The sequence below is a fragment of the Anolis sagrei genome, chromosome 4, assembly GCF_037176765.1.
Source record: "Anolis sagrei isolate rAnoSag1 chromosome 4, rAnoSag1.mat, whole genome shotgun sequence".
Classification (NCBI taxonomy): Eukaryota; Metazoa; Chordata; class Lepidosauria; order Squamata; family Dactyloidae; genus Anolis; species Anolis sagrei.
In genome coordinates this window covers 207,666,705-207,694,646 of record NC_090024.1, presented here as the reverse complement: position 1 = coordinate 207,694,646, position 27,942 = coordinate 207,666,705, and the positions used below count along the sequence as shown (strand labels likewise).

Here is a 27,942-nt window from a genome sequence, read left to right as displayed (position 1 = left end):
GGAAATACATCTGAATTAATTGATGAGTAAAGACGACACAGAGAATTTTCCTTTTTAATAAGCAGAACACATATACTATCATAATTTGTTCAGTTGTTTGTTCCAGGTTCATGCAGAAATAAAGTTTGGAAACTGATTCTGTTTCCTAATACAGGTGGTATGAGAGGAACAATGCTTTGGACTCCCAAATAACAAACCAATAAGTTCTTCATCAATCCAGAGATGATAGGGACTGGTCCTGAATTAGACTGGAGGACAACAAAACAAAGCACCCCCCCCCCCCCCAAATCAAAGTCAACATATCAGAATAAAGATGTTTTTAATGAAGACCCATATTTACAAGAATATTTCTGAACCATAGCAACATTTTTAAAGAAAGTTGCTATGGTTGCTATGTTGTGGGCAACTCCAATTTATTCAGAGCATCACTAGCTTTTTTTTAGAGCAGATACATTATTAATATAAATAATAGAAGTTGTCACATTAGTATAAAATCTAATTAATATAAACTATTAAAATTGTGATTAAGAACTTCAGCACCAGTTCTTTATTACCAAGACCTGAGAATCTATTTGGAGAACAGATATGTATTTGGAAATGTATTGACTTAAAAAGCAACTTGGAAAAGTGGGCTGAAAGTCTTTTTACACCACAATGTATGATAAGAGATATTTTAAAAGATAAGATATTCCATTTTCAAAATAACCATGTTCAGTGTGCTACTTACTTTATGGAAAGTCCTACATGTAGGTCTTGTAGTATTTGAGAATTTTTCTTTCACAGTGAATTAGTAAAAATAAAATATACAAATTATGCTGTACAACATAGTTTTTCAGTTATATTTTAATATTTGACCTCATGACCTCTTATGCTAATTAGAGTACTAAATATTGGAATACTGATCAATAGTTCTAAAATCCTTTAGAACTGACTAGCTCCTTATGAAAGTAGTTTTTAAAAAACCCTACAAGAATTTCTACACATGAATTAAAGCAACCCACAGCACTAGTAAGGAAGCTTCAGCCTCAATATAATTGTGTATTCTCACTAGTTTCATTAACTTATTGTTTTTTTTCTATCAAAACTATAAAGTAAGACCTTATATTTCCCATACTATCACATAATCAAACCTTCTGAAACCTTCTGTTTACAAATATTTCTGAAACAAGAATCAATGGTTTGGTACCCACACCGCTAACAAAAAGCATAGGCCAATCACATAAAAATAGTTATAGAATACTCTTATGTACACATGCACTTACTTTGATAAGACTTATATTTTGTGTAGATACTACACAAGCGAAAACATGATTTTCAAGGAAAAAAGTGAATAACCAGAAGGTACGAAAATGGTAACAAATTACAGCTCCCCATATGAGAGCAGCCAACTGTGCTTTGAATCCCAAGGAGTCTTTCGCCACCATGAAGTCCATCACGAAGAAAAGGCTGAAGTAGCTTGAAGTACTGATAACCTTTCCCCTCATGCCCTACTAAGAATCACAGCTAGTCATCAAAAAACTGCATTTCCAAGGTAATATCTCCTCTTGTTGCTAGCTGGGCATATTGTGAATGGAAGAGCAGTAACACAAGTTCTCAATTTGCAAACCATTTTTGCTCTTCCTATTTCAGAAAAGTCCAAGGAGATTTTTGAGTACAACCACCAATGGGACAAGGCATGATCACTTCTTTTTCGAATTCCTTTATCTGAACTATTTCTCTTTTTTTGGGGTGTGTGTTCAGATCACTTCAACCTTTCTTGACTGTTGTGGGAGGCTGGCATTGAGATGACAGACAAACAGACATTGCTTCTTCCTATACTAGCTATGAAAAAGTGTGGCCAGGCTCAACATGTGCATCCTCTTTACTGATGAACTGACATAACATGTTAGGCTTGACATACTTTATGCAGTTGAGATATACTATGATGTCATTTATGATGGAACAAAAACACCCCTATAAGACTTGGATAAGTTACAAGGAATATGTCTGTTTAACAACAGGATTCATTGCCTCTTTATGAGACCAAATTCAAACGAGATAGCAAGAGAACGCAAGAATTTCCCCAATATGGGCAATGACAGAAGATTGCAACTACTTTCACTCAGCAGTTGTACCAGTAACAACAAGAACAACAAAACCTTCTGGGACCATCACTCCACATCTTGTTCAATTCCTCCTGCAGGATATTTACCATTCAACTGGAACCTAAGACCGCATAACTTTACATATAAGCTTATGTATAAAATAAAAATGTTAACCAAGTTTCTTGATAAAAAGAGAATGTCGCTTCAAAGAGAGAAAAACATCTGGTTAGTTGCTATATACTCTACACTTTTTTGGCCTTACAACACATTAAAATAATGCATAGAAAGTCATCAGTTTCTTTTAAAGAATAAGAATTAAAACATTTTTTTGAAGAAAAGCAACGATCAAGAGAATAAACAGGCTTAACTTCTACTGCTGTATGCAGTAGTTGCAGTCTGAGAGCCAAGATAGCTGAAGTGGCTTGCACTTTCAGAAAACAAGTCCAAAAGTATATAAAATCCATTAAAATTTATACTTTCACACACAACTGATCCAAATTAATTTTACAGTAACTCTGCATAAAAGTATAAACTGCAAGAAGAAATTTAATAATTGTCCCATGCTCCACTTTTAAAAGGTGGCATCATAGAACAGTGTATACTTTGATTGGCTCACTACCTGTCTACTGTAAGAAAAAGAAAATTGAAGTAGGAATGGGATTTGCGTTACAGAAGAAACATCTGAAGAGCCTTTAGTCCTCGCAGCGTTCCATTTGGCCTAGTGATTTGCTCTTTCACTGACCACATCCTGAAGACGTTTAAGTAAAACATCATCATTTTCCTGACACATTCTCTTTGCTGGTGATTCTGTGTCACTGTCAACAGATATGGCTCTCTTCTTAGGTCTTTGCCCTTCTTGTTTTATCATATTGTTGATTTCCTTCAAACTCTGTAAGATTAAAAGCATTTGAGAACCAAAAATAAAAACAATTAATTTATATTGTACCCATTGTTTTCTTAAATTCTCAGTGTCTAAAAGACGTTAAGATAAAGTTATGGATTTACTGATTGCATTCTATGCAGAAACCCTTCCCATCCTCACATCTGCCCTCCAAAAAACCATATGCACTATTAGAATCTTTCAGAGATGGTTAATAAAGCTTTCTTGAAGTCAACAAATATGAGTGAGATTTTAAATTCTACAATGTCAAAATGAATATATCTTACCTTGGAAGGGCTTCCATTAAATTTATATAATAGTGCAGCCTTAGGTGTTGTGCAAGCACCATTCTTATGCGGTGAAACATAAACAGAGTGTTGCTGAGATATCCGTCGAGGAGAGACTGGTTGCTGTTTAATGCTTGGGAACGGGGAAAGCGGAGGTGCCTCCACCTTGAAAGGGAAAAATTCAACATTCAGATGCAAGAAATCTATTACTCCTTCTTCTAATAGTGCAAATAGGATTTCACTGAAAAACACAGGCCCAAGATGAAAAATGCCAAAGTATATTATTCTGTCAGCTTGATATATTACAATTTCTGGAGAAGGTATCTTTAATTACCAGGGAAATGATCAAAGGTTGAATCTATAATTTACCACCAAAATATAAATTAATCATTGAACAGCTATATAAATTCTACCTCCACACATTCACCAGAAACCTACATGATGTATTTTTATGTATACCTAGCTATGTAGCAGAGGTGCAGATAAATTCCTTTATTGGATTTCAAAGATGTGTAATTGGACACCAGAAAGAGTTCTCATCATGCATTGGTGCCCAGTGTACATGAAGACGAGTGCAAAGTATATTGAGGCTGATGTAATTATTTCTGTGGGCTAAATCTACTTATTTTCTTCTTAAAATCTACAGGGAAGCATTACCTCTTTTTCAGTCAATCGCTCTTGTCAGTAAACCCCTGTGAGACCATTCACCAAGGGAAAGTTTATATTTACCATTTTGTTAGACACTCTAAACAGCTTTCCTGCTTTGAGATACTTTGTATTTTTTAAACAAAAGCATATCTCCTATTTAGCCTTTATGCTGTAGTAAACCTTTTTGAAACAAGAAGTAATTTCAGAAACAGGAAGGTTTTGATATTTTGTTGCTATGGCCAAGTCAGTGTTTTGCCACTGAAACTAATGAGCACCTCAATTTTCAAAACCAAGAAATAAAAAAAGGATTTGCTGCCAAATGTCATGCACATCAGCAAAAAGTCCCTTCTTTATAATTTGGCTATTACAGATGCTGCATGCTTAGAATTAAATCTTTAAAAACAAAAGTGTGAGAACACCAAAGCTTTCAGCAATGGAAAAGAAAACTTTGGGAGCCATCTATGCTGTAGAATGAATCTCTTTGCTCAATGCTATGGAGTCATAGGGGCTACAGTTTTACAACATCTTGAATCTTCTCTGCCAAAGAGTGCTGATGCCTCAATAAACTACAAATCCCACTACTGCATAATAATAATAATAATAATAATAATAATAATAATAATAATAATACTTTATTTATACCCCGCCAACATCTCCCCAAGTGGACTCGGGGCGGCTTACATGAGGGCAGCTTACATCAATACAAAAAACACAATATAACGCAAAAACAAAACAAAAAAATCAGAAAATAAAATAACATAAAATACAAAACCAATGTAAATAGGCAACACAACAATATAAAATCACAATAACATTGAACCCTGACAATTAGCAATGGCCTCCCTCAAAGAGGAGCTCCAAGCGCTCTTGAAGCAGGTTCCCCTTTTGCTTTGGCTCAGCACAAAGATTACTGTATTATGTGAATCTAATGCGCACCCTAATTTTGGAGACGTCATTTAGCCGAAAAAGGTGATAATTAGAATTGAGTAAATAGGGTAATTTCCCATTGAAGCAGTCCACAAAATGCTCTAAATTGCCCTCTTTCACCCTCTGGTGGCTACTGATGTTAATTGTTTTGATTTCATAGGTGGGCACAGTTGGCAAACAGGGATTAAACTCAATCATAGTGGTTGCTCCTCTGTGCCATCCTGAGAATAGCAGCAGAGTAATTACGTCACATGGCTACTAAGCCACAGGAAGATGTTGCTTACTATCAGATATCTCTTTTACCCATCAGAAAGAACTGAACACTAGAATAAATTCTCACACTGGCCTCAGATCAGTCTGATAAGACTGTTAAATTCTAATCCTCACCCTGAGCACCTGAGCACCCCTACCTGTCTTTTACTCATTCAAACTACAGGAAAAGAGATTCCATGTTAGAAAGAATTTCCAAATGGAGTGTGACAAGAGTATCCTTCTTGGGAGGTTTTTAATCAGAGGTCATCTGTCAAAAAATCTTTGATTGAGTATTCCTGTATGAGAGGGGGATGGACTGGATGACCCTTGGGGTCTTTTCAACTCTATGACTCTAACAGTGTGCTTAATCTCAGAGCTTTATGTCTGATTGCAACCCTATGATAAAAAAAAACCCACTAACAGTAAATAGGTACAGCACTGCAGCTTTTTTATTCCGAATATCAATGAAAAGTACATGACTACGTAATTTCTAGTTTTTGGAGGTACAACATTCTATATTGGTTTCATTCATATCTGACATGAGTTGCAGATTAGCAACTGAAGTATATTATTGAATACAATGGAAAATGTATGTTAGCTAGCATTTCAATTTGGAAATTCTTTTTGTACTCAAGGTAAGAAAACCACAATAGAACTATTTGTACCACTTCCTGAAATTCGATATTAACATACCACATGATCATGGCTGGAAGCATCATATTTCAGTGCAAAGTTTTTCACTTTTTCTAAGTAGATGGTATTATAAAATTTAATTAGATCTCCTCTTTCTTCCTCTTCCATATCTCTGGAATCTATTGAAATGAAAAGATGAGTAAAACATAGTAGGGTTGCAATTTAGATAATGTTGCAATTAACATGAGGATATGATAAAAGAAGCAGCTTATCTGATTTCCTTTCAATGAATTAAAATTAATTTTACCCATTTTATTTATTTTAAATAAAAATAAATGACTCAAGATATACTTTGTCCCACTTTGGAGGCATGATTAAAGCAAACAAAGGAAGGAATGTAGACATTAAGAATTATGGAAAATTTAAAACATGCACATTTGGGGGTATGTTAGTTGGTCATAGTTGCATAACTGTGGCTCTGAATTCAGTAACCATTTATTCGGAGCATACATCTTTGGATTGATCATCATGTCAGGCTACACAGAGAAGTCATTGAAATCCACAAACATGTGGACAATTTCAACAGAAAGGAGGAAACCATGTCAATGAACATATTCTGGCTACTAGTATTAAAAACTCTAAAATCAGGACCGTAAATTTAAAAAACCACACTCAAAATGCAGGGGAATTCCAGACAAGAAACAATCAGGGCCAGCTAATGACCTCCCAACAAAGGATTCCCCCAGGCAGGAAGCAGCCAAGCTTTGAAGCTGCAAGGCTATTCAATGCTAATCAAAGCGATCAATTGCAACATTCACACTTGCCTCAAACAGACAAGAGTTCTTTCTCCCACCCTGGACATTCCACAGATATAAAAACCCCAATTGCCCCACTTGCCTAGTCTCCAAAAAACCTCACAACCTCTGAGGATGCCTGATGTTTCATGAAGGTGAAACTTCAAGAGAGAACACTTCTGGAACATGGCTATACAGCCCGGAAAACACAACAAACCAGTTATTCCGGCCATGGAAGCCTTTCACAACACACTAAATACTATTGTTTGTCTCCCCATCCCCCACCCACAAAAAACCCAAGCATCAGGTTGTAAATGCTTTACATTCAAAAAAGCCTTTCATCTCTCTTTATAACATTGTTAAAAATGTAAACATCCACTGACCTTCTTCTGACATTTCTTCTTTTTTAATATCTAATGCTGCCTCTGTGGGCATTTTTTTCAATAAGACACTTCTGTAGACCTATAACATGGAAAAATGCGGATTTTGTAACTTTTGAGAAATTGAATGGCAATGCTAGATCTGAAAAACGCAGGTATTGTATTCACTTATATTGCATTAAATATATTAAAATTATGATGTAAGTTACATTAAATATGTTGAAATTATAAAGTAAGTGGGAAGAAATATACTTACATGACTATTTGCTTGTGGTTGGTTTCTATAGCTTTTCATTATGTCCTGGAAAGTTCTTTCTTCTTTAGAGACCTACGTTGATTATACACAAAAAGCATTTCGAGATACATGCTTGGAATCAAGGCCTGTGTGCATAACTGAACTTGCAAATGCTATCCTTTCTGTTGCCTCACAATGTACTCCTAAAGCTAAAGAAATCACCAGGAGAAAACTCTGAATATCTGCATTAGGAGCTGCATTTAGAGAAGGGAAATAAGCAAATACTGTTGGATGTGAAAACCTAACTGCAAATATTCCAAGGAAGCATTTACATTCTAGCTGAAGTTTCATAGAGTCATTGTAGTAATTAAAGCTGGTGGTGCCTTAAACAGTCATTTCATATTAGCACTGTTTTGAGGTGTTCAAATTAATGCCTTTTATTGCAATCCAGGCTCTTGTTTGCAGTTTTTTTTTTATACAAAAAATGGATTCAGTTCTTATAGGCAGCTTACACTTGAAGTGTGTTTACATTAATTCTCTGCTCTTATTTTTCCCTCCAGCAACTGCTTTGAATGAGGCACCACAGTCAAATCTATCCATTCTTCAACTTCATAACTAAAATAATCAATTCTACAAAAGACTGTATGCCTAGTATACTTGTTTCTTAATTTCTCACAGTACGCCGCAATCTTTACTTCCCAATTCATTTGATAGTTTAAAAATATAGTAGAATAGCTTTAAGTATAAAACAAATACTAGTTTGTTCTATACAACAAAAATGATTTGGGTAATAATTGAAATGTTTTTTAAAAAGGACCTGTACTGAGACAGAAACAGTATGGACTTGAAAGAAATGGTCACTATGAGTGACAGGGTCCTGAAAAAGAATTCATCGTGAATAGTGAGATTGTTGAAAAAACACAAGAGCCTCTTATGAAATTAATTCACAATCCCTATTATGATCGCTCACTCTCTAGAAAAAATTTGGAGGAAATAATTAATCTGTTTCGAGCAATAAAGAATAGATTGCCATCAGTCTTTGGATTCTATTGAGTTGACAAAAAGGAAAACAAGTACTCATATTTAAACTTGGGGTAAGACAGAGACATCAAATTTGTATTTCTGTCTTTATGCATCTTATTATGCATGATGAGGAATGCAGCTGAAAAGTTGTCATGAAGTACATTCCTGAACACAAAATAATATAGAAATTGCTTTCTGGTGGATATGCCTTTACCTTTGCCATGATGTAAAAAGCACAGAGGAGGAGCTGATCCAAATGCCTGTCTTTCATAAGATCAGTACAATGAACTAATGTGAATTCAAAACACGTCCATATCTTCCTGCGTAACTCATTAGAAACATCCAATTTTAGGCAAAGATCACGTAACCGCACACTTGCAAGATGATACACCTAAGATGAAGCACAACATAAAATTACATAATAAAATAATAATAATAATAATAATAATAATAATAAACTTTATTTGTATTTCGCCCTTTCTCCCCTAAGGGGATTCATATAAAGCTCATATATTTTGGAAGTTAGAAACAGACAGGAAGGGAGAGGGGGAAGTTTGCAAAAACTGAGTTGCGATGTATGTATAAATTAATTTCATCAGTTTTAGTGGGCTCTGAAAAAAAAATTAGAACAGCAGAAATGAAATAATGAAGTCACTACAAATATGCAATTCAGTACTTTTGTTTCAGTGAAACTACAAACAGCAAATAAAAATTGTTTTAAGTTTTTTCTAATGTACTACTGTAAATTTCTGTGTAATATATATTTTAGTTAGGTTGGCTGTAAATGATGTATACACTGTGCATCATTTCCCACTTAATTCTCCCCTTTCCTCCATGTAAAAAAAATCTACATTGCTTTTGCCCTAAAAAGGTCCAGCTATGTGTGCCCTTGTCAACATGAGGGTGGTAGGTTAAAAAATATTATAAGGTTTCCACTTCCACCCTTACAAAGTTAATACATCATCCTAGCTTTCCACTACTGTCTGTTCTAAACAGTAGCAAAGTGCAAAAGATCCATATGTATGGAAGGAAGAACTTCGGTTTCCATGTGATAATGGTGTCTTATATCTTTCCCGTCTTCCTGGGTACATATTGTTATTCCTATGAATTCCTTTTCTTATGGTAGCAACATGGATTTTACTAACCTTTCTGAAAAACAGTGCCAGAGATCCAGTTTTCTTTGGTCTACTTCCTGATGCAGGATAAACCTCTTGGGTTTGAGCCATATGATGTTGTCCGGGGGACATGTTCAATAGAGCCTGAGCGCTTAGGGGCACTTGTCCATGGCAGTCCATTTTCGATTCTTCAGATACATTGATTGAAATGGGTATCAAAGTTATCCCTCCTGTATCATTTGCAATACCTAAGTTGCATTCACAAGTTTAAAATATATTTATCTATTTATATAGACATACATAAGTGAACTGCAAACAGAAGAATTGTGAAAGAGACATTTAGGAGATAATATGTTTTGTTTTACATTTGGATATTGATGTGCATGATGTTTTATTAACAAATTGTCTCACAATTTCTACACAGGGCCTATGACTGAGCATTCCAAGGTGCATTTTCCACAAAAGTGAAAATATTCAGCAAATAAAAGGACTGGTTGTATTTTGCTGCCTGATATGGAGCAGGATGTGGCCCTTCCTGTCAAAGGGCCCAAAATAAAAGCTCAAGTTGTTTTAATAATTAAGACAGCAATAAGAAGATAATAAAATGTTGCTGCTCTTTCATATTACCCAAAATAAACTGCCTAAAATGGCAACCTCACCCTGAAGTGTTAGCTCAGTTTATGTCCAAAACTCTTCAGAACTAAGAGTAAGAATTAATATTAAAAACCATTGTTACTTACCATGCAATGGAATTGTCATTTTATTTCCTGTTACTGAAGCTGTTGCCATGCTGAAAACTGTCTGTTCAGGTGAGACAGACACATTTTCATCAATAAAGTTTGAAACTGGGGCAATTTTCAGCCTGGTCCCTTCAGTGAGCTTTTTTTCTGAAAATTTTTCTCTTGGGCTTTCATCCCCAAAAAGTCTTCTCTTAGCACTTCCAGCCATAGGAGAACTATAGCGATCATGAACAGAGATTGGAGACAATGTCTGCATATCTAAAACAGAGGGGAGAAGGCATCTCTGTAAAATGCAAAAGGTCACAGAAGCATAACTTTAACATTTCAGAAATGAATGTTGAAATAGAATACTAATTATGATAAATTTGAAGTTTTTATTTGAATAAAAATATTTTCCAGAGTTCACACTAGGACAAAATGAACTCATCCAACTCTGAATTTCAGTAGCCTGAGCCAGAAAAACCAGTGATGAGGAGCTCTAGAATGCACTGCACCAACTGGAGGGTCATACTTGATAATCTCATGACTTAGTTGAGCCCTAGTGGAACCAAATCAGATATATTTGGAAAAGAGCCAATATTTTGATGTAGTAATTAAACCAACACTGAAACTATTCCTTCATTTCAGAAACAAAGAGAGAAATACTTCTCTTTCAGGCTTTATGTAAATTCAGATAACACAAGGAGACACATTTAATACTAGATCTTTTAGACAGAGAATGCAATAATTAGATCAAACATACCCCGTCTAATATTTCCTCCAAGATCTGTCCGAACCTCTTTTACTCGTGGATGCACTATAGGAGACACTGGAATCATGGGAAGATGTCCTAGTCCTCTGACTCCATTCCCTATTTCAAAATTACATGGAAATATTACCTAGGAAAGAAAAGGTGGCAGTTTCAAGAGATGGGAATAATATTGTTTTACTTTGTTTACATAATTTATAAAATAAGGGGCACTGAATTATAATTAGATAATTGTTTTTCTAAATTCCAAATTCAGAAGAGTTCTGTATAAGAATAATGCTCCTTTCTTTTGTTATATTTGCCTGTTAACATACTTCTTCACAGGTAGGAGCCTTGTTTTCAGACGCTTGGAGGGCATCCCACAGGGCAGAGTCCTTGGTCCATGCGAGGCTTTCAAGAATTTGTTCCTCAATGCTGTTCAGATGTTTCACCATGTCTCGAGAAAGTCCTTCTTCTGATCGAATCAAAACTTCAATCACCTTGAATGCAAAAGGTGGGGTCACATCTGTCCAGTGCAAACCTACATCACTGAAACATCGTCTCTGTTTTCTTTGAAATGATTTCCACAATTTTTGTTCTTTCCTGCATTTTTTTTCTGGACCCCCGATGGAACATTTTCTTTCTTTTTCCCCCCTGTAAGTTTTTATTATGCATTTCAAAAAAACTAAAAAAAATCCCACAAAATTAGTACATTTGTATCTTCAACTTAAGTACTATTATACACATCGTCTAAAGTTTTTAAAGTTTCAAATGTCCTTTATAACAGAAAATATACTCTTGTCATCCAATGTCAAGACTGGTAGCTATGTCTTTCCATACATACTGATGTTCTTCCTATCTTCTTTTCCAGTTCTATACATGTATTTTATCCAATTTTAACTATTTTTTTCTAATCTTGTCTCTACTAATAGTCTTCATAAATATAATTTATCTGTCAATTATCTCTGAATCTCTCAGTCACTTTCCACAAACACTGGATTTCTCTCAAACTTTATTTAATAATAAATGCAAAAACACTGGGTCAACTGTATATTACATTAAAATGTTTTACACATTTTAATGCAAAACTATGTTTGAATGGAGGAAATAAGCATCATCCAGGTGTATCTGCTAGGAGGTTGGATTAATGCTGCTATCTCCTATCAAATGTCCAATGGCCAAAGCTGGTTTGCTGTCGTGTACTGTTTGCAATACCCTTCTGGCAACTTTAAATACGTAACTTCACTGCTTTGCTTGTGCTTACCTTATAGAAATAGAATGGCCTGAGGTTAAGAACTTCAATGATCCAGGGGAAAGTTCGTGGTGAACTGTATGCAAACAGCACAATCTCTAAACAACATGCCAAGAGGGAACAATGGAAAATATCTTGCTCTAAAAGAGCCTGCAAAGTAAAAACAAACAACACAATCTTAACCAACACCTGTATAACAAATTGATGAATTTCTTAAAACTCTACTATTCCCCTATCAAAATTAGGCTGGTTCCTTCTTTCTTTTCCAGCAGGTTTTTGGAAACTTATTTTAAGGGGGGTTAAAAACAATTTTATGGTGCTGTACTTGTATTAATCTATTTCAAAGTAAGGATTTAATTGGTTTTAATTTTGTTGTCATTTAATCACAATTTGATATGGCTTTAACGATATGTGTTTTATCATATTCTGTCTTTCTGTAAGGAGAAAGAGCAGAATATAAGTAATTGATGGGCAATAAACTGAGAATTTGGAACTTATTTATTTATTTTTTATTTATTTGATGCACTTATTAACCGCCATTCTCAGCCCATAAGGGCGACTCATGGCGGTGTCTTAAAGCTAGGTGTAGCTGCTCTGACTGTTTTAAATGTCTTTTGGTCATTTTAATAAGTTGTTCAGTTGCTTTTACACTATTTTATCACTAATGATTATTTTACTAGATAAAATAATCACTAGATAAAATAATCTGAAAAAATAAGGACTAATTCAGTTAATGAACAAAGACTTTCCATCCCACCCTATTTCCCACTGTCCTGCAGTTATCTACTTACAGACATGTCTTTGCCATGAAGTCTTCGCATTTCTTGTACCATTATGGTCTCCAGTATTTTATAATAAAGGATTTCTGCCAATTTTAACCGATTCACAGCAAAATCTGCAATTTAAGACAAAACATCTATAATGTTGATTTTTGAAAAATGTACAAATTATATTTAGCATAAAACATTAAACAATTCAGGCATTAAGATTGCAACTGTATAGCCCTTTCACTGGAGAAGAACTCCTGAACTCAACAGGTAACAAGTTGCACAGTAAGAATGCAGTTCTACACAAACTGTTTACAAATAAACCCCAATAAATATCCTAGAACATGTTTCTAAGTACACATGAATGAAATAGAGCTACAAATGTAACAAAGACATTTCATTCTAGATAAAAAAACTCCAATGTTTGAGAAAAATTTGGATAAATGTTTATTTTACTTAAAACATTGTATAAACACACATACTATTCTCAACTATTGTTCATTACACTAAGAACATTGTGCTTTTAAGAGTTGGGTCTTGTCTTCCCAAACCTTACAAGCCCTTTCCCTCCCCTACCCCTTCCCTCACTCCCCCCTCCCCCCATTTTTACTGTTTTTAATGTATCACTGTTAAAACCTCAATAAAAACTTTTTAAAAAATAGAGTTGGGTCTTGCACTTTTACAAAAACATCAGCTTTTACCTATGTGAGATCCTGGCTGATCATCAGTAGACCGGGTATAGTTTTGACAGAAGATTTCACCTATCTCTTTCACTCTGTTCATGATGTTTTCAATAGGATTTCGTACGCAAGACCTACAGGAGAGCACAAATAAATGGTTCTTATTTACACAATAAACATGAAGTTTATATGTATGCATGTGTAGACATGCATACTTCTTTTATTGCACATTAACTACCAACAGAAAAAAAAATCAAGGGTCCAAACAAGAATTCTTTTTTCCATAGCAGCCTGTCAGAATCAAGTCCAAGTTTGCTTGATATTAGAACTAGAAAAAGCAGGTGCCTGTGATGATGTTTTACATTTATATCCCATATTTTCTCCAGTAACTTCAAGGTAATATATAATGTTCTCTTCCCATTTTGTCTTAATATTACCCTATGGGATTAATCAGGCTGAAAGACTGACTGATACAAGATTAGCCTAATTCAGTCTAAATCAAACATAGGCAAACTTGGGCCCTCCAGGAGTTTTGGACTTCAACTCCCACAATTCCTAACAGTCAGTAGGCTGTTAGGAATTGTGGGAGTTGAAGTCCAAAACACCTGGAAGGCCCAAGTTTGCCCATGCCTGGTCTAAATGTAGTCCAATACTCTCATCATTACACTACTCTGGCTTTATGGGGCATAAAGGCAGCTTGAAATTTATAAACAGTGAGGCAGGCCGATAAAGGCAGAAAAAAAGGAGAAAGACTTACAAGACAAGGAAAGATTGTGAAGGAGCAGGAATAGCAATGAAAGCATCCGAGATGATGTCTCTGGGAAAGGTTGACTGCTTTGTAGAAGAGAGGGATAGACAGTCTTTAACCCTCTGCTATGATGAGATGTAGCATCTTGAACCAGTTCAGGGTTGAAGCCCTGTCTTCTAATGCAAGAGGGTTCAAAGAATGCTCTGAGGTTGGGATCTTATGCAGAGCCCCACATTAAACAATTTGACCCAAACTTTTCCTTTGTTACACTACATAATTTCTCACAATAAGAGTCAGAAATATGTTAAATAAATAAATATGTATATTGTATAATAAAAGCATGTGTGTATCTTATAAATCTAATTCAGTTACAATTATGTTGAAAAGAGTCCTTTAAAACATTCCGTATTTTATTTAATGTCCTGCCATTCTCTGAAGACAGGAACCCATACGACAAGATTAAAGCAAAGTAACACGAATATGAAAGTAATATTAATTTTAAAAGCATATAATAATTTAGAATAAAACAAGGAAAAATGCAGCCATCTCCCACAACCCCCCCCCCTTTGTACAACCTATCATTAAATGCCTATTTAAATAAAGTCTTAAGTGGTTGGTGAAATGAGAGTGGGAACTGAGAAAACTCTCTATAGGTACATCTAAACTGACTTTTAGAAAGAACTTCCTAACTGTGATTGCTGTCCAGCAGTGGAACTCTCTACCTCGGAGTGTGGTGGAGGCTCCTTCTTTTGAGGCTTTTAAACAGAGGCTGGATGTCCATCTGTCAGGGGTGTTTTGAATGTGATTTTCCTGCTCCTTGGCAGGGGGTTGGACTGGATGGCCCACAAGGTCTCTTCCAACTCAATGATTCTATGAGTTGTTATCCTGAAGAGGGTCTTTGTGTGAATCAGCTCTGTGGCAGCTAAGTGATGAAAGGAGCTGATTCAGGTTTATACGGCCTTCAGATTGTTTTGAATGGTTCCTGAGAAACTCGAGCAAACAGTCCATGTAGCAACTGTGTCGATGGTTCTGGGAAACCAGACAGAACTGTTTACACATCCCCAGACTTCCCCAGAATCTTAAGCCTTGGGCATGCTCATACAGGGAGATACAATTTTCAACTAAGCCATAACCACCAGCACTTTGAAATCCACCCTGAAATAGTTATCAACGAAAGTTGTTACGAGGGTGCTGGATCAGGCACAAGGTTGTTTGTAAGGAGAGTTACATTCTGCCCATACATTCTTGGATCTTGGTCCTTATGTTTCTCAGATATTATTCAAATAGCTTCTCTAGACATCTAGAGAGATTTTAAAGGATTTTATTTGTATCTAGTCAATTTTTATTTGATGTAAATTGCTCTCAGAAAACCTCTACACTTCAAGAAGCATACTGGCATCTAACAACATGTTTTGCACTTCAGGAAACACAGCATGAGCCTCTGGACTTTGGTACCCTAATCTACAACTAATAGAAATAAAAGAAGATGGGACAAGAAAAAAGATCTCTAGATCTAAGTAAAAGGGAGAGATGGTGCATACTTACTCAAAAATAGTTAGAAGCTGTTCACTTGGTCCATTTTTCTGCCCTGCTACAATGCTTTGTAGCCGGCTTACACTCTGTGTTGCAGAAGCAACTGGAGTAATGACTGGTTCCTTCTCTCTCAGGTATCTTCTGCCAGTCAAGGGAGTAGAAGGTGCAAAGGATCTTTTCTAACAAGCCAAAATTAAATTTCTTTCAGTTATTTTGACCACTTTAACTACATAATACTAAAAAGATTCAGATCATAGCTGCAAAATACAAATGAAAAAAACAACAACTAAGATCACTCAATGAAATTGCATGTTACTTTTTTGGGGGTGAGGGAGGCTATACACAAACAAAGACTGCAGTTTATAGCACAAAATCAGTGTAGGGAAATGAAACCCTGGAACTTAGCATTCTGCAAGGGACAAATTCAGATGAGTTGGGGTGTAAGCTTATAAGCATCATTTTTTCTTAAGTTTCAGTTCAAGAGCCTTATCTATCCACAGCATCTGATCAGCATATCGATAAATTTCAACACCCATGGAGAAGGTCTTATGGTCCTCAGTGCCAACACCACAATTAATGCTCCTGAGGAAGCTTCAGAATCAAACATCCTGAGCAGTCTGCATTGGTGGCCCAGTTGAAACAGGCTTCATAGCAGGAAGTAGTAGAAACAAGGATAAATAGGTGGTTGAAGCTCTGAAGGTGGAGGAAGATGCTCAGACACTGTGGCAGAAATAGGATGTCAGAGAAGCAACCATCTAGAATAGGCATGGACAAACTTTAGCCCTCCAGCGGCTTAAGCAGAAGAGGGGGGAAAGGAAAGGGCCCGAGGCTGTTAGGAATTGTGGGAGTTGAAGTCCAAAACACCTGGAGGGCCAAAGTTCACCCATGCCTGATCTAGAATCTTTCACTCATATATAGGGTAGGCATCATTTCCACAGCTATAATATTGAGGTGGTGAAAAGCATTTGTAATAGCAAATATTTTCAAGAACTTAAAACTGTTTCAAAAACTTTGGTAGTGTTCCTTGTCACCTCAGACTTTTTGCGGAGATGGTGCAACTTAAATGATGACGGATTTATTTTTTCTGATCTTAGTTTACAGAATTAGTTGAGAAACCTGTGGATCTCGAGATGTTATCAGATTTTCACCATCAGCATACTTCACTTTTGACCAGAGTGACTGAAGCTGATGGGAATGGAAGTTCAGAAAGAACCAGAGCGCCACAAGTTTTCCAACTGGCATGGGCAATCCATGGTTCTAAATGGTTCTAAAGGACTTACAAAACTAGGGGGTGCTGGTGCTTTGCTTCTAAAGTGTTGCTAAAGTTCTGGTGGTGAAAATTTCAGAACTCTAACAAAACTTTCAAAATTTCATTATAAATTGCAGTTCCTAATTGGTTCTGTCATAAAAATCGCCAATAACGAAATAATGAAACTTTGAAAGTTTTGTTAAAGTTCTGAAATTTTCACCACCAGAACTTTAGCAACACTTTAAAAGAGAAGCACCAGCTTTAGCAACACTCGAGAAGCAAAGCACCAGCGCCCTCTAGTTTTGGAAGTACTTTAGAACCATTTAGATAGAACTATGGATTACCCATGCCTATTTTCCAAATTAAATTAATTTTACTACTCTAGGAAAAGTGATGTATTACCAAATAAAATGCATAAGTAACATGCTAGTCTTAATGTGAATAAAACATTTGCTTTACCAATTGGGGCTAACATTAAACAATGGTGTACAAAAATATTATAGTTCCTATGAGGCTATTATTTGTGGGATTGCTTTATCTTGAAAAAAATCTTACTACAGCTTTCTATGTTCATTGATCAAAACATGCAAATTCATTACTATAACTGGAAAAAATAACACTTGATTTTCCCTGAAACCATGACACTAGGCATTCTATTCTAAAGGACAACAGCATCAATTACCTTCTCAAAATGCTGCTGAAGATGGCACTCCACATGGGCCCTTGTCATTATCTTCCCAGATGGCACATCAGTGGAAAACTTTTGAGGAGTTCCAATTTCCTCCTCTGCATCTGCCCCTAAGAAAACCCTCTCATCAAAGTCACCTTCTGTCAGAACATATTCTTCATATTCTTTATTCAGTGCTTTGCTGAAAAACAAGATACACCATCAGGCATTAAGCATAGTTAACTGATTTCACTCATTACCATGTTCAAGAATTATCTCCCCAACATCTCCCATGTTTTTTTTCTATTTCACATTAATGCAAGTTGAATATACAGGCAGTCCCCTGAACAGCTGCGCATGCGCAGAACAAGACCCATTATGTGCGTCTTTCACAGACTACACAAAGGGGAAAGTGAGAGAAATCTACCTTTCGGAAGGGAAATTTACTCCTGAAAGCGTTATTATGGGGAAAAGATGTCTCAACTGAAGCTTTATTACCAATCTTTTTTCCACATCAAGCCAAATTTTTCAAAATCCAAATTAACACAGGGACAGAAAGTGAGGTGAAATCTTCTGAACAGGGGCACAGAAAGTAAAACAAACACCACTAGGGTGCTAGCCCTCCCCTATGCTATCCGAAACTAATGTATTTATACATTTGGCTTGAGTTACACTTAAAATGTACCTGTTCCGACTGACGTACAAATTCAACTTAAGAACAAACCTACAGAACCTATCTTGTTCGTAACTTGGGGGCTGCGTGTATTGTGAAATCCAGTGATAATGGTAAATTGGATGATGTAAACACAATGAATCAGCAACCTATAACTTTTAAAGGGTTTTTTTTTTAAAGTAAATGATTTATGACAAGCATGACTGAAATAAAATTGCTCAGGTCTGTAAATGCTCTCTCTGGAATGCAAATTGCCCATCTCTACATTTGCCACAAAATGAAGTTAATTTACTAGAGATGACATTGTGACATTAATCAGAGCTGTTCAGTGTAAGGATGGTATGATCACAAAACATTCTTCAGGCTCCAATGTGAAAACATTCCAGAGGTTCAACTCCCAGTTTTGATTCCTACACAAGAGAAAATAACTTATTTTTAAACACTCACAAGCATTTATTTCAACAGCTACTGTACTGGCCATTCACTATTACTGCTACTCACTATTGCTGTCATAAGCAAAAGACAGACATTTAAAAACACTGAAGGCTACACAGTAAAACACCTAGTAGTAGACAATAAAGACTGACACATCAGAAAATGACTTAATTTATTTCATGCACTTACTTGTTGTCTAAAAAGTTATTAAGATCCAAAAGACAGTCTCCTTTTAAAATCTACAAGGACAAACATGAATTAGAAAAGGAACAGTTAAAAATATGCTTCTGAGAGCATATCTGCACAAATGTTTCAGTGCAAGTGAATCTGCTTATGTCAAAAACAAGCAGACAATGTCACCAATAAAATCTTTATTTTTTTTCATCAGAATAAGCACTTTTCTTGTACTTGCCAAAATACATTGCTGAATTTTATAACACTGGGCTTGTTAAAATACCCGGTCACCTGCTCCTCCCTTCTCCAATCACTCTGGCACTCCAACCAGCATCACTACATGAGTGACAATCACCATCAATTTTGTGTCGGGTGATTGCCGCTAAACCAAGGACACAAGAATGATAGTAAGTGCTGTCACTATTGTCCAAGTCCAGGGAAAGTGGGATGCCTGGTTCTGAATCAGAACTGGCCAAACTTTTTGCACTGCCACAAAGTACAAAAGTGCAGGTGAGTTCTGTGGCTCCCTGACTTTATGTAAAGTGGGACAAGGCCACATTAAGCTACCTTCGTGGGTATTAGGACAAAAATCATGAGTGCAAGCAAGGCAGAAGCTGCAGATAACAGCATACAATTAATTGATATCATTATTCGTGAAGATAGGATTTATGCTTAAAGTAATGTGGAAACACAACTCAAGAGAACATTTTTACAACCCCAATACTCTATTGAAGAACTGTACAGACACACGCTTTGGATTGATGGGATGGACACCCTACCATCACCCCCCCCCCCCCCAGCTTTACAGCAGTGATGGGAATCATGTCACCTTCAGATGTTGTTAGACTATTCCAGACACTCTATTTAGTACAACCAATTGTGAAGAATGCTGCAAGGTGAAATCCAACAACATCTGGATTGCAGATCCCAGAAATCCCAGCCAGTTTACCAGCTGTTAGGATTTCTGGAATTGAAGGTCAAAACATCTGGGGACCCACAGGTTGAGAACCACTGTTCTAGAACATTTCTAAATATGTTCTGCCCAGGTGCAGGTATCTCCATTCGGGTGCCGGAACTATCATATTTTCTTTTTTAAAAAAATCAATATTCAATAATCTATATCAGGGGTCCTCAAACTAAGGCCCGGAGGCCAGATACGGCCCTCCATGGTCATTTACCTTGGAGGTAATTTACCTTGACGCTCAGGGTCAACCTAAGTCTGAAGTGACTTGAAAGCACACAACAATAACAATCCTATCTCATCAGCCAAAAGCAGGCCCACACTTCCCATTGAAATACTAATATTTGTTAAAATTGTTAATTCTAATTATTGTATTGTTTTAAAGTGTTTTTTGCACTACAAATGAGATATGTGCAGTGTGCATGGGAATTCATTCATTTTTTTTTCAAATTATAATCTGGCCCTCCAACAGTTTGAGGGACTGTGACCTGGCCCTCTGTTGAAAAAGTTTGAGGACCCCTGATCTATATCATAATGCACTAACACTGAGGCTGTTGTTGAAAGACTGCTGGCAACTAGCTGAACTGCAGCAGCATCACAGATACTAAAAGCAGGCAAAAGGTTATTAGTTGTCACAAGTTGTGTTATCATGATCACACAAGAGGCAAAACTAATTGGTATTTAAGGCAACAGAAAGGGGAATGAGAGAAGGGAAGGCATCTTACAGCAATACCTCTCAGTAGTTGGTCTTTGGGACATTTTTGACTCAAGTACCTAGACTCCATGACCACTGGCCATGAGGGCTGGAGTTTCTCAGAGCTCAAGTCTAAAAGATCTCAAAAACCAAAGCTGTGATCCACTGACTGAGGTGACAAGAGTGCACAGAGGTTCAAAAGAATTTTCTAAAAACAAAACCCCCCAATTTTCAATAAGACCTTTTCATTCTTTGAAAACAAATACAATAGAAATCCAGCAAAAGAATAGTCTCCCAAACACGAGTCTTTCAATTGCCAACAGAGAATAAATTAATAGCCTTTACCTTCCTATCATAGAGCTTGGAGATATATGGCTTAAAATAATGTTCCTTTATGCCCTTGGCTTCTACTAAAAGGCCATCATGTAATTCACAGAGTGTGGCAATAATGCATGGAGGTCCTTCAGAGATCCTGAAGTCAGCTTTGTGAAAGTCTTCTGGCAAACCTTTTATTTAAAGCAGAAAGTGAGAAGAGTTTTTCCCCCCACAAAGATACATGTCTTTCAAAAGATATATGAAAATGGTATTTTAGTGAGAGAAAATCAAGATCATACCTTTGAAAGAGGAATTCAGTAAATCTATTTTATGTGGGCATAGAAGTGCATTTGTATAAATCAGATCTAAGCAGCACAGAAGTAAATGGTATGAATTCACCAGATCATCTCCGATCATACTGAAATTACCTTTAGAAGAAACAATATTAGGTCAATTAAATCACAATTAAAATCACATTCAAAATGAACATGGGGGAGGGATTAAGTTACCTTTGGTGTAAACAAATAGCGTCCAGCAGAAATTGAACAGATCTTTAGCACTACAGGGTATCCGCCTATTGGAAGAAAGACAAGTTTCAGTTAAACTAAAGATAAGCAGGTCTGCCCATGTTTCCTGCCAGTGTGCTGTACATGTGTCTGTCTCCCTGTTCCCCAGAGGCAATTAAATCCATCTGCCAACCCAGAAAGTTTGGGAAATATGCACCAATTGGCTGGCGTGGGAGAAAGAAGATGAGGAGTAACAACAGAGAAGGGAAAAAGAAAAAAAGTAAATTAGAAAAAAACAGCCTTTTATAAAAAAAAATCTAAAGAAAATCTAAAAAAAACAAGGGAAAGAAGAGAACAGGAGAAGAGATTCAAATGCCAGAGAGAAGGAAACACAAAGCTCTCTTCTCCAATATTTGAAAAGAGAGGAGGCAAATAGCAGGCCAGGCCCCAAAGTGAGTTCGTATTCCCCATTAGTGAGGGGCCAGAGCTTCAAACTGATCAGTTGGAGAACCTGTCTATCAGAAGGAGTGGGAGGACAAGACTACTCCTGGATGCCTTCCATACACCAAGGGAGAATAAACAATCTCTTTTCTTTCATACTATATGAAATCCAAGTATCCAAGTACCCCTGGCACAGCAATTACCTCTGTTTTCTACTTCTTTGTAGCTTTGGTTGTTCTTCATAAGGATTTTTAAATATATCCAAAAATATTGGTGTGAACTTCTTGAAAATCACAGTGGACACTTCAAAGTTTCTCTCTAGTCTTTCCACTCTCTCTCGAAACTCATGAGACAGATTTGACATGTCCATCCATTTTTTCATTTTACTAAAAAACTGAATTAAACTTAAAAGAAAAACAAAACATTAAAGTGTATTTTCCTCCTAATAGTTCTCTAGATTTTTTCAACATACAAGGTTCTTTAATAACTCTCTGTTTTGGACCAATATAAATGTGCTCAAGCCACTTACATCACAGGACTATGAAGAAATTTGGATCTCTCTCCTCCAGATACATTGCACAATTCTTAGGACAAAAAGTCAAGTGAAAAAAAAAACCTAGATAAGGCTAAATTAATTTTTTTGCCTCAACTAGAGCAGACATATCTAAATGAATGTGATTGCATCTATACTAATCAGTCTCATAGTTTTTCAATAGGTTTGCTGTAGATAACAGCAAGTGTTTCCAATTCAACTGCGACTTTAATTTTAAAAACAGTATTTAAATCATGTTGGTTTTTCTGAATGTTTACAATACCAGGGTGAAAAACAACCATGAAATTTCTCCACTTTTTAAACCTATCATTCTTCATAGTAATAGTTGAGCAAAAAAAAGTGTATATATTGCAAATGATGTAGTAATCTCACTCAATCAAGGGTTTCTTTTGTGATTTGGGGAATTACATTGAATAACTAAGTTAATTTTGCTTGTTCCAAATGATACCTTTGATGCTATCACGAACGTTCTTTAATTGAGTTGGGATTTTTACTACTGAGCCGAAGTTAAGAAGCTAGAAAACTAACATTATATGATCACTCAGTGAAGTACCTTTCATTTGTTCAATCTAATTTTATCAATTGTTTTAGTAACAGAGTCAAATATAATTTAGTTATATAATATGAAACTACATTCACTACACCACTTTGAATCCCACCCTTGGGAGAAAAGTGGAATAATAATAATAATAATTCACTATAATGTGATTGGTTTTATAATGTATTATGATAATCCAATTGTTATTGCTACACATTCTGCAAAACACACATGCATACATATATTGCTTGGAAAGCTAATAGGAAAAGGGAGCTGTTAACCTAAAGGTATTTAATCTGCAAGTATCTTCCAGAAGGACAATAGGTACCATTCTTCATGATGCTTCAGCACCTGCTAAATGCATGTGTTTAACCAAGCAGTTTCATTTTTAATAAATAGCTCAGTTCAAATACTGTTTTGACCATGAATGTGTAATTGGCATACAAATATTTCAAAACTTCCAGTTTCAATTTTTTTTGTCTCTGAGGCTGTACTCTTCTCCACATTAGCTAGTTTGCTTTGATTTCTTTTTTTAAAATAGTAAATACATAACTTGTTTTCATTCTAAAGATTAATAAAAAATCCAAGACCATACCTTAATTTTGCCGTGCGCAATATCCGAGTCAGTGAGACACAATTTCCTTCCATCAAACCACTTCCTACAGTGGGAATAATACTCTTACGGCAGGCAACATACAGAGCACAAGCCAGCCAATGTACAGTTTCTCCCTGGAAAAATAAATAACTAAAAGTTTTCAAGAGTAACAGCACTCAACCCGTATTCTACCATTTAAACTCTACATGTGACAATATCTGCAAAATGTTTTAGAAAAAATACAGTTGACCCTTCACGTTTGTGGATTTAACTTTTGCAGATTTGAATGTATAGGTTAAAATCTCACTTCCTTTTTTTCTTATATATTTCTTTTCATATACAAACATTTTCCAAAACAATGATTTTGGACTTAAGCAAAGTCAACACTGGAGCTTCCAGTGGCTCAGTGGGTTAAGCTGCTGAACTGCTGAGCTTGCTGACCGAAAGGTCGCAGGTTCAAAAACATCCAAACACCTTCTTCTAAAGACAGCTTTCCCAATGATTACCATCAAAAGCTTCTTCTTAGGATATGTTCAGGCCCAGAGTATTTGGCAACCCGCATCCCTGTCTACAAATCTGTTTGGACCCTGCAATCAGTGGAGGGAGCCCTCCTCTCAATCCCACCCACCTCAAGCACAACTGGTGGGAATGAGAGAGGGCCTTCTCTGTGATCACTCTTATCCCTCTGGAACTCCCTTTCGAAAGAAATTAAAACAACCCCCTCTCCCTCTCCCCCAAGAAACAACTACAAACCTATTTCTGTTCATTAGCTTATTGAGAGGAGGAATAACATACATCAACTCCATTCTAGTGGACGAAGTTGTCAACAACAATGACTGCTATTTTATCGAAGAGCTATATATTTTATACAGATTTTAACGGCTTAATTCTATTAGTTACGATACTTGTTGGATCGATTTATATGCTTTTAGCCTAAGTCGTTCAACCTGCTTTAATCGTTTAAATATCTTCATTTTATTATTGCACACGGTACTGAATGTTTGTCGTTTCATTTTGTTTATGTAACACACTCTGAGTCTCTTCAGGGAGAGAGGGCGAGTTAAAAATAAAGGTTCTTCTTATTATGTTACCTTATGATGTGCTAATTTAAGATTTGTTACACACCACAGTAAACACCAACAAAACCCAAGGGAAAATTATTATTATTATTATTATTATTATTATTATTATTATTATTATATATTTATACCCCTATTTATCTCTCCTGCAGGGGACTCCATACATAAAAACATCAGCACACAATTTAAAATATACAAATATTAAAACAGAATTATACATTATTCATATTAAAAACAATTCAGATTAAATCCATAAAAGTAAAGGTTTCCTCTTGACATGTCAGTTGAGTCCGATTCGGAGGGTGGGGGTGCTCATCTCCATTTCTAAGCCGAAGAGCCAGTACTGTCCATTGACACCTCCAAGGTCATGTGGCCGGCATGACTGCATGGAGTACTGTTACCTTCCTGCCGGAGCTGTACCTATTGATCTACTCACATTTGCATGTTTTCAAACTCCTAGGTTGGCATATAATAATAATAATTTTTATTTGTAACCCGTCCTATCTCCCCAGGGGGATTCAGGGCAGTTTCCAGAACAAAAATGGCACACATTCAATGCCATATCAAACAAGCAAAACAGATCAACAAAAATAATAATCAATAAACTGATAAACTTAAATAATAACCATTTTATCATAAATACATCTCATCATACACATTTAACATAATAAAAGAGTCTGAGTAGTGTAAATGCATTGGAAGTATGATGAGTGATGTTGTTTAAAATAGTTTAAATTATGATATACAACATAATTTTAATTTGACCTGCTGCACAATCACAGCCACCTTAAATCCATAAACATATAAAACCACAGCATTCCCTGACATGAACGTAGAAACCTCCTTCTTGAAAAACCTGCCTGAATTTTTAAAAAAATATCCAAATCAACAAAGTGGATGTAAATATGATCTAAAGCACATTATCGGTTTACAGAGAACGACGTTGAAATCTCAAATCTAAATAAATAAAAATGTAATGTTTGTTTGTGGGATTAACAGAACTCAAAAACCACTGGACTAATTGCCGCCAAATTTGGCCACAAGACACCAACTAACCCAAGGAGTGACCATCACTCAAAAAAACCCTGATTTTGTCATTTGGGAGTTGTAGTTGCTGGGATTTACAATCAAAGAGCATTCTGAACTCCACCAATGATGGAACTGAACCAAATGTGGCACACAAAACTCCCACGACCAACAGAAAACACTAGAAGGGTTTGGTGGGCATTGACCTTGAGTTTGGGAGTTGTAGTTCACCTACATTCAGAGAGCACTGTGGACTCAAACAATGATGGATCTGGACCAAACTTGGCACGAATATTCCATATACCCAAATATGAACACAGATAGAATTTGGGGAAAATATATGTTGACATTTGGGAGTTGTGCTTACTGGGATTTAGAGCTTGCTGAACCCCGCCAACGACAGAATTGGGGCAAACTTTCCACACAGAACCCCCATACTTAAGGCCATCCAGTCCAACTCCCTTCACCAGGGCAAGAAAACGTAATCAAAGCCATCCTGACAAAGACCCATCCAGCCATAGATATAGATATCTATGATTCACACGCACACACAGATATAGTATCATAGATTTGAAAGGGACTCCTAAATTAGGACAATTATATGTTGCATGTTCCAGAGTGGGCAAGCCAGACACTCTCCACATCAACACGGACAAAGAAACGGCAAGAAATACTGTTGACCCATAAGCATAAAGAAATTAAATCTATATAAATAAAAATGTAATGTTCGTTTGTGGGATTAACAGAACTCAAAAACCACTGGATGAATTGACCCCAAATTTGGACACAAGACACCTAACAACCCAATGTATGTCCTTCACTCAAAAAAATTGATTTTGTAATTTGGGAGTTGTAGCTGCTGGGATTTATAGTTCACCTACAATCAAAGAGCATTCTGAACCCCACCAATGATGGAATTGAATCAAACTTGGTACACAGAACTCCCATGACCAACATAAAATACTGGATGGGTTTAGTGGGCAAAGTCCTTTGGCTTTGGAGTTGTAGTTCACCTACATCCAGAGATCACTGTGGACTCAATGATGAATCTGGACCAAACTTGGCACGGATATTCGATATGTCCAAATATGAACACAGATGGAATTTGGGGAAAATATATCTTGACATTTGGGAGTTGTAGTTGCTGGGATTTAATAGTTCACCTACAATCACAGAGCATTCTGAACCCCACCCATGACAGAATTGGGCCAAACCTTCCACACAGAAACCCCATGTGGGCCACAACAATGCGTGGCAGGGGAAGACTATAGTGTATTAGAAACCAACTCTTTCTAATTACTTTATTTTCTAGATCAGCTGACTGGGTCACAGCAACACGTGGCAGGGGACGGCTAGTACCAAATAAAGACATAATTTGATAATATTCAAAGAGAGTCAAATTCGGCCCTCCAGGTGTTTTGGACTTCAACTCCCACCATTCCTAACAGCCTCAGGCCCCTTCCTTTCCCCCCTCAGCCGCTTAAGCGGCTGAGGGGGGAAAGGAAAGGGCCTGAGGCTGTTAGAAATGGTGGGAGTTGAAGTCCAAAACACCTGGAGGGCGGGCCGAAGCTTGAGACAGAGACAGTGATGAGGCGCTAGGCCCGGTGAGGCCTTGACAGAGGCAGGCCGAGCGAACCTCGAGGCTGTAGGTGCCCCTCAGCGCGGAGAAGTCCCGAAGGGCCTCGGCGGCGCTGCCGGCGTCCAGGTTGAGTTCCTGGCAGAGGTGGGCGAGGGCGGCACGGGCGGGGCATGGCACAGCGGGGCCCGGGCCTCCTCCTCCCCGCGGCATGGCGGCCGAGCATCCCCTCACGGCTCCTCCACTCAGCCCAAGCCATGCCCCACAGGCCTTTGCGCCAAACGCGGGAAAAGGGACTGCGCGTCATCACCGGGGGCGGGGCCTACCCTGAGCTCCTCCTCTTCCGCTCTGAGCTGAGTTCTATGCAGCATGCTCCAAAATAGTCTCTAGTAGGCTTGGGCAACCCATGGTTCTAAATGGTTCTAAAGTACTTACAAAACTAAAGTTCTGGTGGTGAAAATTTCAGAACTCTAACAAAACTTTCAAAATGTAATTCTTATTTCATTATTGGCGATTTTTATGACAGAACCAATTAGGAACTGCCATTTATAATGAAATTTTGAGAGTTTTGTTAGAGTTTTGAAATTTTCATCACCAGAACTTTAGTTTTGTAAGTACTTTAGAACCATTTAGAACCATGGATTGCCCAAGCCTAGTCTCTAGGGATGGTGTTGAAGGGTTGGAAACTTAATAAAATGTGGGCTATCCTCGTGTTTTTTTGGAGGGACAACAGACTAATGTAGATAAAGTACATT

The 27,942-nt window shown here is 36.8% G+C and overlaps 1 protein-coding gene across 3 annotated transcripts; it reads right to left on the bottom strand.

Moving 5' to 3' along the window:
* Positions 1 to 40: 40 nt before the first annotated feature.
* On the bottom strand, positions 41 to 27,472 carry RBL1 (RB transcriptional corepressor like 1). 3 transcript variants are annotated; one of them, XM_067468135.1, is made up of 22 exons: positions 27,248 to 27,472; positions 23,507 to 23,640; positions 22,024 to 22,224; positions 21,383 to 21,447; positions 21,173 to 21,301; positions 20,904 to 21,064; positions 18,919 to 18,968; positions 17,637 to 17,823; positions 15,718 to 15,884; positions 13,446 to 13,558; positions 12,769 to 12,872; positions 11,990 to 12,127; positions 11,061 to 11,225; positions 10,741 to 10,876; positions 9,999 to 10,256; positions 9,289 to 9,506; positions 8,358 to 8,534; positions 7,142 to 7,213; positions 6,889 to 6,967; positions 5,772 to 5,890; positions 3,252 to 3,416; positions 41 to 2,973 (listed from the first exon to the last, which is right to left on the bottom strand). In XM_067468135.1, the coding sequence occupies exons 1-22, from the start codon at positions 27,398 to 27,400 to the stop codon at positions 2,803 to 2,805; spliced, it is 3,162 nt and encodes a 1,053-aa protein (XP_067324236.1). In that variant the 5' UTR covers positions 27,401 to 27,472; the 3' UTR covers positions 41 to 2,802. The 3 variants fall into 3 exon arrangements, with proteins under 3 accessions (XP_067324236.1, XP_067324237.1, XP_060628358.2); XM_067468136.1 differs by having other exon boundaries at positions 9,289 to 9,446; XM_060772375.2 differs by lacking the exons at positions 15,718 to 15,884; positions 17,637 to 17,823; positions 18,919 to 18,968; ... (4 more) ...; positions 23,507 to 23,640; positions 27,248 to 27,472 and adding an exon at positions 14,182 to 14,259.
* Positions 27,473 to 27,942: the final 470 nt, after the last annotated feature.